Source organism: Zalophus californianus, chromosome 9 (assembly GCF_009762305.2).
Source record: "Zalophus californianus isolate mZalCal1 chromosome 9, mZalCal1.pri.v2, whole genome shotgun sequence".
In the NCBI taxonomy this organism is placed as follows: Eukaryota; Metazoa; Chordata; class Mammalia; order Carnivora; family Otariidae; genus Zalophus; species Zalophus californianus.
Genome location: NC_045603.1, coordinates 114,268,457 through 114,291,569, shown reverse-complemented (window position 1 = coordinate 114,291,569; position 23,113 = coordinate 114,268,457). Strand labels below are relative to the sequence as shown.

Genomic DNA, 23,113 nt, shown 5'->3' with positions numbered 1-23,113 from the left:
GGCTATTCAAAGATCAATAAAATTGACCAATCTTTAGCAGGATTGACAAAGAAAAAAAAAGACTCAAGTAACTTAGATCAGAAATAAAAGAAGGGATATAACAACCAATTCTACAGAAATAAAAAGGATTGTAAGAGAATATTATGCACAGTTGTATGCCAACAAAATGGATAACCTATATGACATGAGTAAATTTCTAGAAACACATAACCTAATAAGATTGGATCACAAAGAAGTAGAAAATTTGAACAGATCTATAACTAGCCAGGGATTTGAAACAGAAATCAAAAAGCTCCCAACAAATAAAAGCCCAGGACTAGATGGCATTACTGGTGAATTCCACAAAACATTTAAAGAAGAATTACCAATAATCCTCCTGAAACTCTTCCAAAGAATTAAAGAGCTAACATTCTCAAACTCAGTCTATGAGGGCAACACGATTCTGATACCAAAGCTAGACAGTCACTACATAAAAAGAAAACTGTAGACCAATATTGCTTGTGAATATTGATGTAAAAATTCTCAACAAAGTGCTAGCAAACCAAATTGAATAAGATTATACACCATGACAAAGTGGGATTTATTCCTAGAATGTATGGATAGTTCAACATAAGAAAATCAATAAGTGTAATATATCACATTAAGAGAATGAAGGTAAAAATCCATAGAAGTATGTCAGTTGAGGCACAAAAAGCATTTAACAAAATCGAATACCCTTACGTGATTTTTTAAAAAAGATTTTATTTATTTAATTTGTCAGAGAGAGTGAGAGAGCACAAGCAGGGGGACGGGCAGGCAGAGGGAGAAGCAGGCTCCCCGCTTAGCAGGGAGCCAATGTGGGCTTCGATCCCAGGACCCTGGGATCATGACCTCAGCCGAAAGCAGACGCTTAACTGACTGAATCACCCCAATGTCCCACCTGTACATGATTTTTTTAAAAAACAACAAACTCAGAATAGAAGGAGACTATTTCAACATAATGAAAGCCACATAGAAAAAACTCACAGCTCATAGCATAATCAATGATGAAAGCCCTTCAAGATCAGGAGCAACACAAGTACGCCTGCTTTCACCACTTCTATTTGACATAGTACTGGAAGTCCTAGCCAACTGGACTTCCTAAGTCCAGTTAGAAAAGAGAAAGAAATTTTATTTTTTTAAAGATTTACTTATTTATTTTAGAGAGAGAGAGAAAGAAAGAGAGTGTGTGCAAATGGGGGGGGCAGAGGAAGAGGGAGAGAATCTCTAGCAGACTCTGTGCTGAGCCCCACAAGGGGCTTGATCTCCTGATCCTGAGATCACGACCTGAGCTAAAACCAAGAGTTGGACATTAACCAACTCAACCTAACAGACACCCCAAGAAAAAGAAATTTTAAAATCCAAATTGGAAAGGAAGAAAAAAATTACCTCTGTTCACAAATGACATGATCCTATATGTAGAAAGCCCTAAATTTTACAATAAACTAGTAGAATAACTGAATTGAGCAATGTTGTAGGTTACAAAATCAACATGCAAAACTCCACTGTGTTTTTATATACTAATAATGAACAATGTGAAATGGAAATTAAGAAAACAGTGCCAATTACAATAGCATCTAAAGAATGAAATACTTAGGAATGAACTTTAAGCCAAAGAGGTAAAAGATTTGTACACTGAAAACTGTACAACATTGGTAAAGAAATTAAAGTAGACACAAATAAATGGAAAGATATCCGTATTCATAGATTGGAAGATTTAATATTGTTTAGATGTCAATGCTACCTATAGTGATCTATAAATTCAATGCAATCACTATCAAAATCCCAATAATTTTTTTGCAGAAATAAATTCATCCTAAAATTCACATGGAATCTCAGGGGACCCTGAACTGCCAATATGATCTTGAAAAAGAAGAACAAAGTTGGACTCCTCAGACGTCCTCATTTCAAAATTTACTACAAAGCAATGGTAATTAGAAGAGTGAGGTAGTGACTTATAAACAGACATGTAGACCAATGGAATAGGATAGAGACCCAGATATAAACCCTTGGGTATTTATTTTGTTGAATGGTTTTTGACAGGACCATTCAATGGGGAAAAGGACAGTTTTTCAACAAATAGTGTTGTGAAAATTGGATATCCACATGCAAAAAGAATGAAGTTGGACCCTTACTTTTAAACCATATTAAAAAAATTAACTCAGAATGGATTAAGGACCTAAATGTAAGACCTGAACTATAAAAATCCTAGGAGAAAAGAATCCAAAGGACAATGAAGCTAAGTTATGAGCATGCTGAGTTCAGGTCTAGAAGCAGAATAATAAAAGTATTCTAGGCACGGGACCCAAATCTATTTCACTTCTTAAAAATAGGGGTACAAAAGGGCTTCCACATTCATGAAAGGAGGCAGGAAAACATTACTACTAACCACTACCTATGGCTACTTCTTATATGAAGATGTGTGTCTAGAGAAATGGAGGGATGTAACCTTGTGACTAGAAACTTGGGTCTCAGTTAAATGTCTGAGTCAGTGAATTTTGAGATGGTACAATTCCTGATGGCAACAAAGTACAATGTGATCCTGGGAGTTCATGGCTGAAGTGGACATAATGATATGATCAGTTTAATGGATGAGATTAATTTAATAAAGTAACTAGTAATTAATAACTGTACTTTCAAAATAAGATGGTTAAATGGTTTCACAAATAGCTAATTTGTTGGCATGATTTTGTACATACCTGTTTAGAATAAGCTATCCCTCAGCATTATCAACAATAGCCAAACTATGGAGGGAGACCAAATGTCCATTGACTGATGAATGGATAAAGAAGATGTGGGGTGTGTGTGTGACACACACACACACTGACACACACACACACACACACACACACACACACACACACTGGAATATTACTCAGCCATCAAAAAGAATGAAAACTTGCCCTTTGTAATGATGTGGGTAGAGCTAGAGTGTATTATGCTAAGTGAACTGACTAAGTCAGTCAGAGAAAGACAAATGCCATATGATCTCACTCATATGTGGAATTTAAGAAAGCAGATGAACATATGGGAAGGGGGGGGAAGAGGAGAGAGGGAAACAAGCCATAAGAGACTCTTAATGATAGAGAACCAATTGGATGTGGGTGGGGGATGGGCTAGATGTGTGATGGGAATTAAAGAGGGCACTTATTGTGATGAGCACTGGGTGTTGTATGTAGTGATGAATCACTGAATTCTACTCCTGAAACCAATATTGTACTATATGTTAACTAACTAAAATTTAAATTTTTTAAAAAGGCTATACCTTTGGTTGTAACTTTCCATTCTGTATATTACACCTCTGTCAATTCCATCCCTTCCTAGACTACAACCTGCATTGCAGCCCTTTTTGGAGTAGGGTCTGAGAAGCACATGGAATGGGAGAGCAATAGTAGAGCAAGAGAAGAATCCAGGTGAAAGCAACAGATTTGACCTTAGATGGTGGTCCTTCCAGCTGTAGTCTGAAGATGAGCTGTTTAACACCCTCACTATTATTTTGGTCCTTCATGTCCCCACTTGAAAATCTGGCATACAGAAAAAATATTTGTAATACAGTTCACTTTAATCTTTTAGGATTTTAAGAACTGGGGGCCAGATGAGTATACTTTGAACTATTTGGCCATAGAGTTGACTTAAAAATGATAGCAGACCACAACCAGGCAGGGTCACATTTTCAAAAGGTTTTAAATTTTTTTAATAAACTGTGTAGCCTGTTTGGCACACTGTTGGACAACTATACATTCTAGGGCCCAAATATGACCAAATCAAAGCTCATAAACCATGTTTATGGCAATATTCTTAGTACGAAACTATACCACTATACATGCCTTCTCTAGCTTCTCTTCGGCTTCCTGATCGGGCATGGGTCATTGGACGGCTGAAGTTAAACAGAGAGTGATGTCAGATTTCTGTCCTGTTTGATCAGCTGTGTTCTGTCACACCTGGAGTCAGGAAGCTGGCCTCATCCACGCTCAGGTCTCAACATTCCTGGCTAAAATTGCCTAAGCATGTATTCCAACCTCACAGAAAGTAACTTTCTCTTCTCTTTTGGGGAATCATTCTCAAATGTCTCTGATTAGCTACTCTCCTTGGAAGAGATCCTTAGGCCACTGGTTTTGAAATTACTAGCGATTATTTTCCTCCAAGATCAAAATTCAGAACCAGACATTATTTTCTAAACAAGCAGCAAAATTTAAGTTTAAGGAAGTTACAAAGCCAAATGATCTCATGGATATATTACTGATTTGGAAGACAGATTGAGTTTTCTTCCTAATTCTACAACTGGCTTACTATACATGCAGAGTATTTATTCTAAAATGAGACTACCTGGTTCCTATCTAATTCATAAGTGGTGGTTATAATATAAAATTTTAATATAAATTTGCCTTATAAAAAGGCAAACATGTTTAAATGTCTATTTTTTCTTACTAAAAACTTTTTAACCATTACTGAAAAGAAGCAGAATTAAGAAAATCAAATACTACCTTGCAACATTCAAAAAAAGAAATAACATAAAAATGTAATGATATGTTACGAAAGAAAATGATTCTTATAAATGTCGGTAAGAGACAAGAAAGTAATTAGAAGTGACGGACGAATTATATATTCTTTATATGAGTTTCTGTATTTTTCAATACCTTATTGTTCATGGAGCACAAATTTGAGTTGACTTTTTGCAGCAGAGTTTTGCTTCGTAAGAACAAAGAATTTAATGCATGGATTTTTGCCAGACTCAGCTGTTGCATTCTTTACATCACAAGTTTGTAATACTGAACACCTGTTCAACCACTGTTTTTCTCCAAAAATGTGTTTGATCATTCAGCTTGAAAGGAACAGCTTTTCACTTCCATTTACAAATCTCTCACACTTTTCACAAAATACTTAATTGTCTGCAACCATACTTGTGGCTCATGAAATTTACTAAATAACATCACTATAGAGGTCATTAGTCTCTCTATCCTTTGTAGCAAGCTTAAGTGGAAAAAAACCCAATAACTAACTTTCCTTAAGCCTCACACAAAAAACTCACCTCAAAATGGTACACTGTTAAATAAAATGACTTGAAAAAATACGAAGTGAATTTTTTTGGTTAGTTCACTTTAGTTCCTCAGTTCTTGATAGACTGAAGAACACTAGGTAGTTCTCTGATGGAAGACGCTTACTTTCTGTCTTAGGTAGTCTTTCAAGTTTTATATATGACCATAAAACAGATTCATATTTCACATTCTGATTTTCCAGTCATATAGAGAATGGACAAATAATTATAAAGCTCGCGAAACATACCTTTTTCACCGAGCACATTTTCTTTACCACTGAGAAGCTATAAAAAACTATTTTATACTGACTTTCTCAAAAATGAAGGACAATTTTATGCTTTCTAATTAAGACACGGGTGTGCTGGTGAAAGTCAGTCCTCCTTACCATGAAGATCTCACATTCCATTTGTTTTATGCATCTAACAACAACTTATAATGCAGCTGCAATGCAAAAGTACATTATGACTCTTTATTTGTCTCAGCGATCCCACAATTCAGTACCAAAGTATGTTGCTGCTCAGCTCATTCACTGATAGATAGCTTTAAATACTCCTTTGCGAGAAAAGATGCAATACATTCACTAGAACTGATTTTCACGTCTCATTTTCTTAACAGATAGATCTGAAAATGTGTTCTAATACACATGCTGTTAAAAATATAAAAAATGGATAACATCTGTTTTGAACAGTTGACATTTCACCATATCCATTCCACATGGAGTCAAACAGTGCGCTTAGGTTTCATGATGCCTGACAGACGTGGCAGGGACCCTGAAATAGCCATAACTTGTCTGGAGGCTTGGCTTGTGCTCTCTTCCCATTTGTGTTGCTCTGAGCTATAATTGAAAATGGCTGATTTCTGCAGCATCTCTGTCAGTGCTGTTAATCCAGACAAAGAAGTTCTTTATTTCAGAATGGTGCCAAATCCTATCATTCATAAGTTAATCAGCCTAAATGACTTGCAAAACATCTTATGTGAAAAAAATGTGGAAATCCTTTCTTACAAAATAAAAGGCAATCTTTCCGCGAAAGTTGAGTCATTAACTTACCTGAAAGGGGGCGGTGTGGGGGAGGAGGAGGGAAGAATGGACCAAAATATCTGGCAAGATCTCTTATGGTTCCATTATTTTACTGCAAGCTGGATGCCCAGCATATTCAAAACTGTTTTCTGCCTCTATTCTCCTTCAGAACTTACAATCTCATTAGAAAACAATTTTAATTCACCTAAAGAAAATAGCATATCCAAGCTCCTACTTGAAAATGCTAAATTGAATATCATCAAGTGGGATAAATTTTGGATGGTGATAAAAAATAAGACACATGAGACCCCAAGAGTTCCAAGTACACATAACTTCCCTCCATGCATATAGACATTTACAAGTATCTTTACCCATGTTATTTCAGCTAATCCAAAAGGCAGTTGATTGTAAAATGCCCGATTATTTTACATACCACCAAGGAAAACACTGCCCTTTAACTTATGACACAATGTCAATTACAAAATACTTCCCTGAGCTACTATGTTTGAATTTCCTACCAATAGATCAGAGGTAACTTTACTTTCTCTCCCTATGTGAAAGAACATTCTAGAAAGGCTCAATTGTTTTTAACCTCATTCTGTATTTTAACTTAATTGCATAAATGTTATGCATTTATGTTAAGATGATAAAAAAAAGGTATACAAAATGTAATGTGTACCTGCAGAGGGTTTGGCAAATAGTACTAAATCATGTTGTTAAATTAATTATTTGATATGCCCAGAAATTAAATAAAATCACTGCTAACTTTTAATATTATATTAATTATATTGATTTTAACTTTTAATTTTATTTTATTCATGTATTGTCACAAAACTCTTCAAGGCAAAATGAAAACTTTAAGTGATTAAGAAGTATAAACCTGGTCCATTTACTAATTATTAATATTACAACATATTCTGCTCAGGCATCATTTTATATTCTGGGGCTGTCTTTAACACTGACTTAAGGCAGCCAATGGAAGTAACAGAAGACGTTGTACCTCCTTGAGTATAATACATGCATGAAACGGATAAAAACTTATTCAGGGGCGCCTGGGTGCCTCAGTCCTTAAGGGTCTGCCTTCAGCTCAGGTCATGATCCCAGGGTCCTGGGATGGAGCCCTACATTGGGCTCCCTGCTGCACGGGGAGCCTGCTTCTCCCTCACCCACTCCCCCTGCTTGTGTTCCCTCTCTGTGTCTCTCTCTGTCAAATAAATAAATAAAATTAAAAAAAAAAAAAACACGTATTCAACCCTCAGGTTACTATGTCATAGGTTAAGAATGGAATCAAAACCAAAACAAAACCTTTCCTATTGATTTGTGATTAATTTTTGGTATAAGCATTGAAAAAACAAAGATCAACAATTCATGGATTTGAATGATTAGGTTTAGTGTGGGGAAAAAGGATTACTCAATAAAATACAGAAACATTGTTGAAAGCTTACTAAAATCAATATAGCAAGGCCCAAATGTCCTAGTGTGGTTTACACTGAAATTGTTTCAGAAGTATAAATGCTTCAAGATTGAAAATTCAATTATATGTGTTTCATTTTCAATGGTTTAGTTTTGTGAATTTTGAAAAGCACATTTTTTTTAAATCTTAATTTTTTAGTTTCTCTCATGGAAGATGGCAAATACTGATGGAAACTAAACCCTGAAGGTAAAATTTTACTTCAACGTTTCCAAAACCGAGCAAGTGTCAGAGAGTTAAATAATGGAAATTTCAAATGATTTTTAAAGCTTCTTTTTTTAAACATACTCTATTATTTAGAACAGTTTTAGGTTCACAGAAAAGCTGAGCAGAAGGTACTAAGGTTTCCTATATCCCCTGTCCCCACACATGCACAGTGCCCCTCATTATCAACGTAATGGTACCCCACCATATGGTACACCAAAAATACTTTTAAAATATCCCCCCAAATTAGTACACTAAATGATATTTTTTAGGCTTGCAGCATTTACATTTTGAGGTTCTCAAAGCTTAAAACAGCCCTAAGACTTTTAAGGAAATCCCATATTTTCCGGAGCAATGGGACATTTCTTCACAAAGGAATCGCCCAGAAAAAGCTTAGAAATTAAAACTGCAGAGACTTGCTTGTTGATGTGGATGGCAGCTATTTTGTGGTGGAACCATAGCACAGGGTATGGGGTTAGAACTGGGTCACAGCGTAGCTCAGTTACCATTCTAGTTATGTGATCTTGAGCAAGTAATTAAATATTCTGATGACTTAGTTTCCTCAGAAGCAAAAATAACTGGTTGTGCAGTTAGTTGAGATGATGTATGTGAAAGGTTATAGGTTACATACATATAAATAATTATGGTTATGGTGAAAACAGAATGACAGTCTAGTGTGTAAAGATATAAGTACTATGTAACCTGCTTTACAACATAAATCTGGATGAAGAGTTGAAAGTCCCAGAGGGACACCATCTCTAGGAATGATCACGTTAGCTAAAGAAAGTCTCTGGCCAAATTAATCTATGGGGCCATACTTCTTCTTTTGTTATCATCTACTTATTTTTTTTTTATCATTTTAAGTTTTTATTTAAATTCCAGTTAGTTAACATACAGTATTAGTTCCAAGTGCAAAATATAGTGATTTAACACTTCCACAGAACACCAGGTGTTCATCATAGTAAGTGCACTCCTTAATCCCTATCATATCATTTTATTTATTTTTTTCATCATAGTAAATGTACTCTTTAATCCCCATCATCTATTTCCTCCATTCCCCGCCCCCCCCCATCTCCCTTTTGGTAACTATCAGTTCTCTATAGGTAAGAATCTGTTTTTTGGTCTCTCTTTTTCCTTTGCTAATTTATTTCTTAAATTCTACATATGAGTGAAATCGTATGGTATTTGTCTTTCTCTGATTGACTTATTTCACTTAGCATTACACTCTCTAGCTCCATCCATGTTGTTGCAAATAGCAAGGTTTTATTCTTTTTATGGCTGAGTACTATTCCATTGTATATATACACCACATCTTCTTTATCCATTCATCTATCAATAGATACTTGCACTGTTTCCAATAGTTTGGCTGTTGTAAATAATTCTGCTACAAACATAGGGGTGCATGTATCCCTTTGAATTAGTGTTTTTGTATTTTTGGGCTAAATACTCAGTAGTGCAATTACCGGATTGTACTGTAGTTCTATTTTAAATTTTTGAGGAAAAAAATATTCCAGTTTTCCACAAACTGGCTGCACCAGTTTGCATTCCCACCAACAGTGCAAGAAGGTTCCTGTTTCTCCACATCCTCACCAACACCTATTGTTTCTTGTGTTTTTGATTTTAGCCATTCTGACAGGTATGAGATTATATCTCATTGTAGTTTTGATTTACATGTCCCTGATGATGAGTGATATGGAGCATCTTTTCATGTGTCTATTGGCCATTTGTCTGTCTTGGAGAAATGTCCATGTCTTCTGCCCATTTTTAATTGGATAATTTGGGTTTTGGGTATTGAGTTGTATCAGTTCTTTTATATTTTGGATACTAACCCTTTATCAGATATGTCATTTGCAAACATCTGTTCCCATTCTGTAGGTTGCCTTTTAGTTTTGTTGATTGTTTCCTTTGCTGGGCAGAAAATTTTTATTTTGATATAATCCCAAAAGTTTATTTTTGCTTTTATTTCCCTTGCCTTAGGAGAAATATCTGGAAAAATGTTGCTACAGCTGATGTCAGATTACTGCCTGTACTCTCTTCAAGAATTTTTATGATTTCCTGTCTCACGTATAGGTCTTTCATCCATTTTGAATTTATTTTTGTGTATGGTCTAAGAAAGTGGTCCAGTTTCATTCTTTTGCATGTGGCTGTCCAGTTTTTCCAACACCATTTGTTGAAAAGACTGTCTTTTTCCCATCGGCTATTCATTCCTCCTTTGTCAAGATTAATTGACCATATAATTGTGGGCTTATTTCTGGGTTTTCTGTTCTATCCCATTGATCTATGTGTCTATTTTTGTGCCAGTACCATACTGTTTTAATTACTACTGCTTTGCAATATAACTTGAAAACTGGAATTGTGATACTTTCAGTTTTGCTTTTATTTTACAAGATTGCTTTCACTATTTGAGGTCTTTTATGGTTCCATACAAATTTTGGGATTGTTGTTCTAGCTCTGTGAAAAACACTGTTGGTACTTTGATAGGGATTGCATTAAACCTGTAGATTGCTTTGGGTAGTATAGACATTTTAATAATATTTGTTCTCCCAATCCATGAGCATGGAACATCTTTCCATTTCTTTGCATCATCTAGAATTTCTTTCATCAGTGTTTTATAGTTTTCAGAGTACAGGTCTTCAACCTCTTTGGTTAAGTTTATTCCTAGGTATTTTATTGTTTTTGGTGTAATTTCATTTCTGCTGCTTCATTATTGGTGTGTAGGAATACAACAGATTTCTGTACATTGATTTTGTATACTGCAGCTTTACTGAATTCATTTATCAGTTCCAGTAATTTTTTGGTGGAATCTTTAGGGTTTTCTATATAGTATCATGTCATCTGCAAATAGTGAGTTTTACTTCTTTCTTACAAATTTGGATGCCTTTTATTTCTTTATGTTGTCTAACTGCTCTGCTAAGACTTTCAGTACCATGTTGAATAAAAGTGGTGAGAGTGTACATCCTTGTCTTGTTTCTAACCTTAGGGGAAAAGTGCTTAGTGTTTCACCAATAAGCATGATGTTGGCTGTGGGTTTTTCATTTAAGGCCTTTATTATGTTGAGATATGTTCCTCTAGACCTACTTTGTAGAGAACTTATATCATGAATGGATGTTGTACTTTGTTGAATGTGAAAAAGCATCTATTAAAATGATCATATGGTTTTTATCCTTTCTCTTACTCATGTGACATATCACACTGATTGTTTTGTGAATATTAAACCACCCTTGCATCCCAGGAATAAATCCCATTTGATCATGGTGTATGATTTTTTAAGTACATTGTTGGATTCCATTTGTTAGTATTTTGTCATGGATTTTTGCATCTATAATCATGAGAGATATTGGCCTGTTGTTCTCCTTTTTTGTGGGGCCACACTTTTTAAAAAAATATTTTATTTATTTATTTGACACAGAGAGAGCACAAGCAGGGGGAATGGCAGGCAGAGGAAGAGGTCAAAGAGGTTGCTGCCTGTGTTCTGTGTGTGTGACATCTGTCACCCCATTGATCTCCAGGGTTGATTCAGCTGATCTGCCTGGCTAGGTGGGTGTCCCCTTCCTCCCTCACTGCTCCATGTGCATCCTTCCCGAAGCTGTGCATTCGGTCAAAGAGGATGACCTTTCCCGATAGAGGAGGACCGTTCTTCGGTCAAGGGTATATGAGTAGCTGCGCTCCCCTGCTAGAACCTCCAAATAAGCTCTCAAGGGGCCATACTTCTTACCTGTTTAATGGAAACCATGGATTAAGCCCTGGGAAACTATGATTTACCAGTGGATCAGAGGTAGCTTAATTTTCTCTATGTGAAAAGAATATTTTAGAAAAGCTCAAATTAAAATTTTTGTTTCACTAACCTCATTCTTCTTTAACACTGGAAATTTATTTGCATAAATAAATTATGATATGGCCAGACAACAAAATACTATACAGCCAAGAACACTAGACAGGGATATGGAAAGACATTATGTAGAGAATAAGAGAGATATTCACAATTCATTGTTAAGGAAAAAACCCCAATCTAACTCTTAATGATTAGCCCCAAGTACTGAAATTATGGGTAATTTTTTCCCCTGGCTGTTATTTTTAATTAAAAAACATTTTTAATTGTGGGAAAAAACTCATAAAGCTCCTTGTTTTTATTCACTTTCCAAATTTTACATAGTGAGCATGTAACTATATGTAATCGTGTAAATCTTGAGGTTTACAGCTCTTTGCAGGGGTCACCTTAAAGAAGACAACCCTCCATTATTTGCATATCTTAGACTTGGGCTATCTAAACAACAGCCACTAGCTACATTTGGCTATTTAAGTTAATTAAAGTTAATTTAAATAATTTAATTAAGCTAAAGCTTAATATAATTAAAAAGTCTGTTCCTTAGTCATACTAGTCACATTTCAAGTGCTCAATTCTGTGGCTAATGGTTACCATATCTGAAGAATACATTTCCATCATCACAGAGAGTTCTATTAGATAGAGCTGCCTTAAACCATGGATTGCGATCTGTATACACAATGAGATGCTCTTTTTCAATATTATAAATGTGCTTTCTTCATTTTGCCTTTCCGAGCACAGGACCTCTTTTGTACTCTACCACTGAGGTATCCTTCTACCTTGGGAAGATGAGTTTTGTTCTATAAAGATGCAAGGAGAGAGACCAATATAATATTCATTTACCTTCTGATCCTAGAAAATAGGATTTTTCAAAAAGACAAGAGCCTTGCAAATCAGGCTATTTTTTCTTTCTTTTTTTTTATTATTATGTTATGTTAGTCACCATACAGTACATCATTAGTTTTTGATGTAGTGTTCCATGATTCATTGTTTGCATATAACACCCAGTCCTCCATGCAGTATGTGCCCTCTTTAATACCCATCACCAGGCTAACCCATCCCCCCACCCCCTCCCCTCTAGAACCCTCAGTTTATGTGCTATGGTGAGCACTGTGAATTGAGTAAGACTGTTGAATCACAGACCTGTACCTCTGAGACAAATAATACATTATATGTTAAAAAAAAAAAAAAAGAAGATAGCAGGCAATTTTCTTGAGGAAAGGTGTTCTAAGTTTCCTTCTGTCTCATTTCATGGGCCAAACCTGGCATATGAGACCAAGAGTCTTCAAAATTTTGGCTCACATATCACAATACATTTTTGAAAAAATATGTATCCATCTATTACAAATTGACATCTAAAAATGCTCACCAAAAATTCAGTCCTAGAAGATATATTTTCTGATATATATGTCATCAAAATTTTTCCTCTGAATATTTAGTTAATTCAATTTATGGATGTGTCTTCTATATTACCTAATCAGAAATACCAGTCCTCATTGTTGAAATAATCAGCCAAATTATACTTAACTGTCAACTAGGAAAAGTCTGACTTCAACTTTTTATATTTAGATAAGGGTATTCAGATCCTTTTGATAATTTTTAAATTCAATGATGATAGATAGACAGGAGACTGGCTATGTGTGTGTCATCTGGATGAAATAACAAGTTGCCTTTTTCAGTATTTCTTACCAGAAGTTCTTCTGGCTTGCTCTCAGTGGACTCACTTTTAGGAGTTAGGCATTCTAGAAGTGTCCTTTTGGTTGGCACTCCACAAGTTTTTTACACTACTCAGAGCAAGGTGCTTGTAAAATTAAGGAATACTTAGAGCTATTCCTTCCTTCCTTCATTCCCTCCCTCCCTCCCTCCTTCCCTCCCTCCCTTCCTACATCTGCTACACACATACCCTCTCTCCCTCTCTCTCATACCTTTCCCATATTAATCATTCCCTTAAACCTGAGGTATCTTCTGGACTTCATACTGTCTCCTCTTAACAGCTAAACCTCTAGTAAGAACTATTAACCCTATTTATATCTATTTCTCCCCTTAATTAATTTCTTACCCCACTGACATCTGACTTAAATTCTCTCTTCTCAATTAAAATGTCTATGAACAATGACCACCTATTTTTCATATTTAATGTACTCATTTCAATTTCAAAGGTAAATGACCTCCTAGGGGCAAATGATATTATTGAATATGACCCCCCGCTTCTTGAATTTGTTTCCTTTCTTGCCTTTCTTGTCACCCTCCATGATTATAATCTATCTTAGTCTTCTACCTTAGATTTGTATGACTTCTCTTCGCCCTTCTCTCCTCACTCCCCACCCTCTGCCTTTCCTTTATTCTTCAGACTTCAGCTACTTCTGACATGCTGGTAATTCTCACATATCCATCTCCAGTCCTGAGTTCTTTCCAGATACCCAGGTTCATATACTCAAATGACTGGATAGCTCTACCTGGTTGAAAGCAAATCCACCATCTTTGCCTGACATCATGTTCTTCTCATGTTTTGTAAAGTTACTATTTCTTAGTTGTTGAAGTTAAAATAGAAAACCAAAAAAATTCAAACTCTCTCTTGACCTCCTTCTCACAGCCAACATCCACTCAACAATATCTGAATCTACTTTGCAAGTATTTCTTTTCTTTCTTTCTTTTTTTTTTTTAGAGAAAGAGAGTGGGGGAAGGGCAGAAGGAGAGGGAGAGAGAGAATCTTAAGCAGGCTCCATGCCCCTGAGATCATGACCTGAGCCGAAACCAAGAGTCGGACACTTAACCAATTGAACCACGCAGGCGCCCCTGAAATTATTTCTTATACTGACTCTTCCTCTTTGCCCACACTGCCACTGTGTTAGGTCAGATTCTAATTATGTTCACCTGAACCACTGCACAAGCCTAATTAATCACCCACTCATATCTTCTAATTAACTAATCTGCTCACATCACTTCCTTGTTTAAAATTCTTCAAACACTTGTGTTACCTAAATGATAATGCGTACAGAGGAGGAGTGTAGTTCTTGGTAAGAGTAGTGAACAAGCAGATATCATGCATCTGCTTTTCCCTCAGGAGCGATACGATGGCGGCTGAGGTTTCCTTTTCTTGAGAACAATTTAAAGACACTAAGGTGGTAGGAGTATAGAATGTGCAGAGGGCAGGAAAGGTTCATCAGAAATGGAGCAAGTCGGAGCTCTTTCTGGAGGCTTGGATCCAGTGGAGGCCTTGGGGCCAAGGGCTAAATGACAAACATGTTGGGCTGTGTTTAGTTTGAGTGTGGTTCAGTTTAGGTTGCTAGCATTGTCAGATATTCAGGACAGAAATCCTGGGCAGGAATAATGAAAATGAAAATATTGGAATGTCTCTTACAGAATGTCTTATAACAGCTAGTAATAGATAAATAGGCAGATTTGTAGTTAAAATCCATGTGAATAAAGGACACAATTTACACCCAATAACAGCACTATGTAGAAATGTTATCTATACACGAAATGGTATCTCATCGATGAAACAGAATTAAGTTCTGTATTTAAATTTATATTTTTGATGATGATTGAGAATGAACCAGTATCTATAACATCCTTCTCCAGGAAAAGTAAAGACCTTTAGTATGTGTTTACCTATGGAATCATCTGGCAGTTTAGATTCAGACTGTTACTGTGATAATACTATCTGCTTTTACTTTATGCTATTACTTTTAAATTCTTTCTTAAAAATTTTATAAAATTTGAGAGCCATATTATCAACACAAATTTATATTTAACTATAAATTTCAGGGAGTAATTGTTTCTATAACTAATGTTATTCTCTTTTTTAAAATCTTTTGTTTTGCTGGAAAATAGTCTATACTTTTTTTTTTTCCAGAAAAGGTTTATGGGGAATAAGCTTCCTGAGTCTTGACATTTCTGAAAGAAAAATGTCTTTATTCTGTCCTTACTCCACACTCACTTGAATGCTAGTTTTTATAGGATATAGAATTCCAGGATAGAAATACTTTCCTCTGAAGACAGTAAAGGATTTGTTCCATTTTCTTTTACAATTTATTGTGAATGATGTTAAATCTAATACTGGTGTGTTCCTTGTTCTTATGTAACTTTTTCCTTTCCTTTAATTTTCTGGAAACATCAAATTTGAATTTATGTCAAGGTATAGATAACTTTCTTTGTTTTTCCTGCTTGGCACTAAAGGGATCTTTTCAATCTGAAGACTAGAATCTTTCTTCAACTCTTCAATTTACAGAACCTTCCCACTTTTTTTTTTAACGATGATTTTTCTTCCCTTCAATTGCTGTCTTTCCTTTCCTGTATTTTCTTGTGCTATTTTTTTTCAAACCTCCCCCCGACCTGCTATTTTCTTTTTACTTTTACTTTGCATTCTTATTTATTGGACTTTATCTTTCAGATAATTACACAGTCATACCTACTATTTGTCTCTTCTATTAAATTTATTGTTTAGCCAAATACATATATTTTTAAGATTTATTTATTTCTTTATTAGAAGGGGGAGAGGGGCAGAGGGGGAGAGAGAGAGAGAGAGAGAGAGAGAGAGAGAGAGAGGATCCTCAAGCAGACTCCCCACCAAGCATGGAACCTGATGCGGGGCTCGATCCCAGGACCCTGAGATCATAACTTAAGCCGAAATCAAGAGCTGGATGCTCAACTGACTGAACCACCCAGGTGCCCCACCAAATATATTTTTAATTTCCAAAAAGTCTTTGTTGATCTATGAATGACCTTTTCTTTAATAACAGCCTTTTTGGATATAGTATTCCCCTTGGGTCATTCTGAAGATACAAATTTTTTAAAATTTCATATTATATTCTGTTCCTTACATTATCTCTGTTTCCTCTGAAGTTAATTCTACTTATCAATACTGGCTTGTCTCAAATACCATTAGTCTTCCTTAAATAATTGGTGATCCTTTGTTGTTCATATTTATGAGTGAAGGACTGGGCTGATTAGTTCAGGTAACTGATAAGGATATCCTTCAAGGATATGTAGTGATATTTCCTTAGTGAGCTCTTCCTTGGTCCCTAAATAATAGCATTTAAATTTTATATTTTACAAATTTCTGTGGACCTTCTTATATAGAATAGGAATTACATTATACATCTACTTCTGAAACTTGGTATTTTTGCTCTATTTATCTATAAAGGTCATTCATAGATCAACAAAGACTTTTTGGAAATTAAAAATATATTTGGTGGGGCACCTGGGTGGTTCAGTCAGTTGAGCATCCAGCTCTTGATTTCGGCTTAAGTCATGATCTCAGGGTCCTGGGATTGAGCCCTGCATCAGGTTCCATGCTTGGTGGGGAGTCTGATTGAGGATTCCCTCTCTCTCTCTGTTTTTGAGGTGTATTGATATTGATGAATACATTACTGAAATACATTTGTTTTTCACTGCTGCATTGTATGATATTATATGACCACAGTATCATCCTATTGTCCATTTTCCTGTAGGTTGACATTTGAGGTGTCTTATTTTTTGTTATAAAATATTGTTATGTTTTATTATATTTATTTTGCTGCTATAAAAAAATGGTTCTATTGACCAGTTTGTAATAGGTCTCCTCTATTATTAGTACCCATCACTATTCACTTTTTACAAAAGATTATTTCTAGTCACAAATATTTAGGATGATATTTAGAGTCATGTTAAGTTTATTATAGGAGTAATCCTTTAAATAAAAGTATTCAACAGAGAAAAATATCTCTAGCAACAAGGATTTGAAAAGGCAATCTCTAAATCAATAGAAAAAAATTTTAAGAAAATAGAAATAGGCTGAAAAGAGATCTTTATAGAAAATAATAAAATTTACAAATGAAGAGCTAAAATTCTTCCAGTTCAGTCTTTTTTTTTTTTTGTCATGTAAAAATTTTATTTATGGGTTTTATATCCAGTCTTTATTGATAAAGAAAAGTGGGATTCATGAAATTATTTTACTTTTTCAAGGTAACAAAGAACTTGGTGATCTTTCACTGTCGTATTTCAGGTTATATAAATAAGATAGAAGCAATTTTATGCTTCTTAGAGTAGCAGGTAAATACAATTTTCTTATCACCCAAGAGATAAGAACAGTCAACTTCTCTTCCTCTTGAGTTACCTGGCGTACCTGTTTCAATTGCACCAGCCAGGTGGAACTTGCTAAGCACTGCCACCTGAGCCTAGTTTCATTTGGCATTTAAAAACTAACCAGGAAAAGGCATTGCTCAAAAATTATTTTGGCACAAACATTCAGCACTCTTTTCTACAAGGTAAGTTGGACCAAAAGTAAGTCAAAAGCAATTAGGACTGTGATGACATTATTCAATATAGTATTAGAGATTCTAGAAGGGATTGATTTATAGTCTGTTCTTACCTTAGCATTTTGGATGCAAGGACAGAGGGCCCAAGCTGCACTGGCCTTCACGTCGGGGTGAGGATTTTTCAGCAGGGACCACAACAAACGAACTCCATCTAAGCGATCAATTATCCTATTGTGAGACCAAAAAAAGATAAACTGTAATTAGTATGTAGAAATGAAAATTTAAATGGCCTATCTATCCACATAATTCTATTTTTTCTCCTTTTGACATTTGCTTAGATTTTCTTTCTTTCTTTCTTTTTAAAGATTTTATTCATTCATTTGAGACACAAAGTTAAAGAGAGCACGAGCAGGGGGAGAGGCAGAAAGAGAGGGAGAAGCAGACTCTCTGCTGAGCCGGGAGCCCAACATGGGCTGAGCCGAAGGCAGATGCTTAACCATCTGAGTGCCACCTAGGCGCCCCTAGAATTTCTCCAAAACTTCAACAAAAGCAGGAGAGCCTGGGTGGCTCAGTTGGTTAAGCAGCTGACTTTTGGTTTCAGCTCAGTTCTTGATCTCAGGGTCTTGAGTTCAGGCCCCATGTTGGTTTCCACGCCCGGCGTGGAGCCTACTTAAGAAAACCTTTAACAACAGCAGGAATAGAATGTGCTACTAAACTGCCAGATCTCTGGTTTCAGTTTTAAATTCATGACACAGAAAGCAAGCTCCGTGATAATTACGATTCACATAAACTTAAAATCAAGCCATGTAATTTTTTAATTAGCTGTACACAGACTGTTACCTAAATGTCAAAATACTGGTTTCTTTCATATAGTAACATCTATATACTTTCCAAAACAAATATTTATGCCTCAAAACTGTGAAGTTACCTTTTTTATTTGGTCTATGTTTAATTGACTTACCTTACTGCATGACATATTTTAAACTCCTCCAGTCCTAATCTAGCATTAGGAATTAAAATCATTACGCCACAGTGCACCCTTTGTTAGGTGTGGATAACACCTAACTTGTTTTCCATGTGCTCCCTTCTCAGCAAGACTAACATGCAGACTGTGTTATAATTACTTAAACACACTGTAATCAAAATATCTTCATGACTAGCTGAAAAATGAATTATCATCAGCGTCATCTCTACACCATCTGTCTTCTGTTTATATATCAATCAGCCCAGGGAGCATAACCTTGCATTAAGGTCCACTGAGTACACTTGCAGTTGAGAAGGTGGCCCAAACAAAACTTAATATCCTTTACAAAAATGGCTTTGTTCAGAAAGATACGTTAAACTCAAAGCAGATGAAAAAAGATAAAGAACATCAAAACTCCTTTGATTTTTAATCTCAGGTTGAGTTAAACACATGTAGCATTTAGCCACAGATAGAATAAATACCGCTAGCTTAGAATGCCATTCAAATTCTTTCTTGAAAATTGACATAAAGACAACTACATTTCTTGATTATCTGAGATGAGTTTGCCAGGGGGGAAAAATATGTGTTATTTCAAAGCGTCCAAGTATGATATCAGCTTTACATAACCTTATAAAATAGTTGGTAGTGCAAATAGCTTGTAGTAAGATACAAATTGTCTCTTTAGAAAACAACTTTTAATAAGAAAAAAGCACACTAAGAAAGTATTTTAACATGAAGTTTAACTAAATAGCTTTCCAAACCTAAGCTTTCTGTCAATATCATGCTGAGAGAAAAAGTTTTATTTCTCAACTGATGGAAAATGTAAAGAAAGATACTGAGCCCTTCACAATGAAGGATTTACTTTACAAAGTTAAACCATCTTACTGCTTTATATATAGCACTGAAAGCATAATGGCTGCTGATCCTTGGGTCTCTGTATTTTTTCACATGCAATTTCTCAATGAACAATAGTCCTACCTTCTTGCAAATGTAGCAGTAAAATTTGCATTAGTAATATTTAACTGTACAGAGCTGGACATAACTTCACATTACGGTGGAAGTCATTTGCATGGCACACCTTTCTGGGTTTTTTTAAAGGGATAATTCAGTGTGGACCCCCCTCCCCCCAGGCAAAAATTTCACAATTAACTATAAAAATTCACTATTGATTGTAAAACTACTACATCTACTGTCCCCAATCATCACCCTAAGCCCTAGTCAACTAACTCATCGGCTGCTTAGTTGTAACAGAGGAGGATTGTGACCCCATCACTGATCCCTTAAAAGACTCAGCACAGCACAGAGTGATAACCTTAGATGAGGGAAACATGATTGAAACACATTTGCAAACACAGGAGCTAACAAAGTCAGGAGGTAGCGAACTACAGGATTTAACTTTGTCCCTTCCATCTCCCTCATTCTCTGTATCAAGTTATTTACTGCCGATTTCACAATAAGTCAAGTACTGGGGCACCTGGGTGGCTCAGTCAGTTGAGTGGCCAACTTTTGGTTTCAGCTCAGGTCATGATCTCAGGGTGATGAGATCGAGGCCCATGGTGGGCCCACACTCAGCATGGAGTCTGCTTGAGATTCTCTCTCCCTCTGTCCCTCCCCCTGCTCACATGCATGCACTCTCTCTCAAATAAATAAATAAATAAAATCTTAGAAGAAAAGAAAAGAAAAATAAGCCAAGTATCCGGCCCTTACTTCCCTCTTCCTCTTACCAGCACCCTAATTCTGGTCTTTACCACATCATATCAGGATGGCTGTGGAGTAGCTGCATCCTTGGTTTTATGTCTTCAATTTCTCTCAATTCTACCCATCCTATGAATTCCTGTGAGATTAATCTTCCTAAAGGACCTTGTGGAGCTTCTGTAGTAGCTCCTTGAGAGCAGGTCCCCAGGGATATTCATTCTGCCCATCACACTACCTGGCACATTCAATCAATGCTTGCACTCCAGGAGGAAATTTCCAAGGGCTTCCCATTGCCTGTGTGGTATTAAAACCCTGATTCCTGAACTCAGTATTTAACATTTCCAATGAGCTGGTTTATTCTTCCTAAATCCCAGTATTCAGGCATTTGCTCATAAAACTCTTGGGCCATCTACTAAACACTAAGTGCTAAGCATACAGAAATAACGGATACAGTCAATTCTCATTATGTGGGGTAGTTATGTTCTATAAAGTCACTGCACACAGGGAATTAGTAAGTACTGAACCATTGCTCTGGGAAATACAAAATTTTGTTCCTGAGAGCCTCTGTTCAGAACATTTTTGTCAACTGATCAATTAATTTATAACCATGTTTTATGTGTGTTTCTGTTTAAAGCACCTTATTTAATATACATTGTTGATTCATTAACATTGAACTAACCCATGACCAGCAGCACTGCAGTTCATCCTGAACAAAGCTTCCCTAACACATATTGGCTCTGTAAGGCACATCACAACTTTCTTGTACTTGGGAACATTAGACCGGATCACTCTTCAGCACTTTGCTTAGGGACCAATTTAAACAGCAAATAACCAACTAAAAACACAAACATGGGAAGCATGTGGCACTACACAGGCTATAAAAAGACACTTGTTTGCAGTAGGAGAGCTAAAACAAGAAGGCAAAGCCTGGACTTGTTCACCGTCAGCTGGACAGGTGCATGAGGAGACTCAGATTTTGCCCTGCTCTGCACAGGTCTGTGAATAACAGTGAAAGTGCTGTATGTATTGATCTGGAGGTTACCAATAAATTTTGGCAGGGATATGAATTCACAAATACAGAATCTGCAAATATAGAGGATTTTGACTGTATTTCAGCAAAATACAGTCTAGTGAGGGAGATAAAGAAATGATTATAATCAATTATGATCAATGCTATACTAGATGGGTGCATGGGGTTCCATATGAACGCAAAGGGGAGACACTAGTTTACTTACAGACTACAGAAATTCTCTCAACTATAAGCCTTTCCCTATGCCATTGCCCTCTTTGGCTGTAATAGCCCATCTTTTAAGGTCTATAACAAAACTTCTCCCACAGATCCTCTGGCTTCTCCCACCTTGAGCCTCTTATGAGCTTTGCCGTCCCCCTTTCTGATATTCATGGCACAGTGCTTTGTCTTGTAGTCATGTGTGTATGCTTACCTCCCCATTAATTATTTTTTAAATTTTTAAATTTTTAAATTAAAAAAATTTTTAATTTAAATTCAATTAACCAACATATAGAACATCATTAGTTTCAGATGTAGAGTTCAGTAATTCATCAGTTACATATAACACCCAGTGCTCATCACATCATGTGCCCTCCTTCATGCCTATCACCTCCCCATTATTATTATAACTATTGTGTCATTTCCTTGACTGCAGGACTCATGTACCACCTACTATGCTTCTGGCATGCTACCACAGCCAGTTACTATTGGTTAAATGAACCTGAAACAAGATAGTCTTTGCTCCATGAATCAAAAATCTCTCCCAACACAAATACATTCATTTCTAACCTCATTCTTGCAAAGTACCTGTTCAAGTTCTAAATATAACCATTAGAGTAAGTTTTCATTTGAAGTTGTCTTAAGTTGAAAGTGCATTTTCATAGAATTTCTTTATAACTTTATTGCTTTTTGCATATACAATGATGGTCTTATAGGTGGTATTAATTTACACCCACTGTCCATTGCAACAGGGTTATCTCCTTTTGTATAGTTTTTTAATCTGATTGACATCTTGCTCTGAATTCATTTCCAGTAGTAGGTAAGCTCTTCCCATTTTTATTATCAGTTGAATTTTACATTAATTCTTTGACATTATAAACACATAACTGAATTGTGTTTTCAAAATCTTCAACTTTATCATAGAAGTCAAACTGTGTGGCTGGCAGAATAATAGTCCTAGAAAGACGAATACATATTCATACTCTGGCTATTAAACAAACCCAAACAAACCAAAAATGACGTAGCTGCTTGTTATCTTTCTCAGTTTTTTTTTTTTTGGTTGTTGTTGTTGCTGTTATAATAACATTTGCGAAGATCATTAAGAAGTCTGGCTGGCTTGCCTGCTCATTGAGGACACATATATGAACAGAAGTGAAGAGTTTGTGCCCACAGAGTAGGCACAGCCAAGGTTGTAGAGTTTCTTTCTGGCAATGTCAATACAACTATTTTTGAAACCATAATGTTACATGACTTCTAAAAATTTCACAATTTTCACTGAGAGGTACACTGGTAAATATTATTGTCTGACAATGGCTCGCACTAAATGTGGTCAGTCTGGGAGAACATGATACTCTTACACCACATTAAAGGATGCAACTGAAATCTATAAGTATTGAAACCAAGTTGGCAACTCAGT

The 23,113-nt window shown here is 35.8% G+C and overlaps 1 protein-coding gene across 3 annotated transcripts in view; it reads right to left on the bottom strand.

Annotated features, from left to right (window-relative positions):
* ARMC4 (armadillo repeat containing 4) overlaps positions 1-23,113 on the bottom strand; it is a 188,539-nt gene that overhangs the window by 68,666 nt on the left and 96,760 nt on the right. For all 3 annotated transcript variants that reach the window (XM_027593224.2, XM_027593225.2, XM_027593226.2), the window contains one exon: positions 17,923-18,037. In XM_027593224.2, the coding sequence (XP_027449025.2) occupies positions 17,923-18,037 (115 nt within the window). The remainder of the gene's footprint in view (positions 1-17,922; positions 18,038-23,113) is intronic.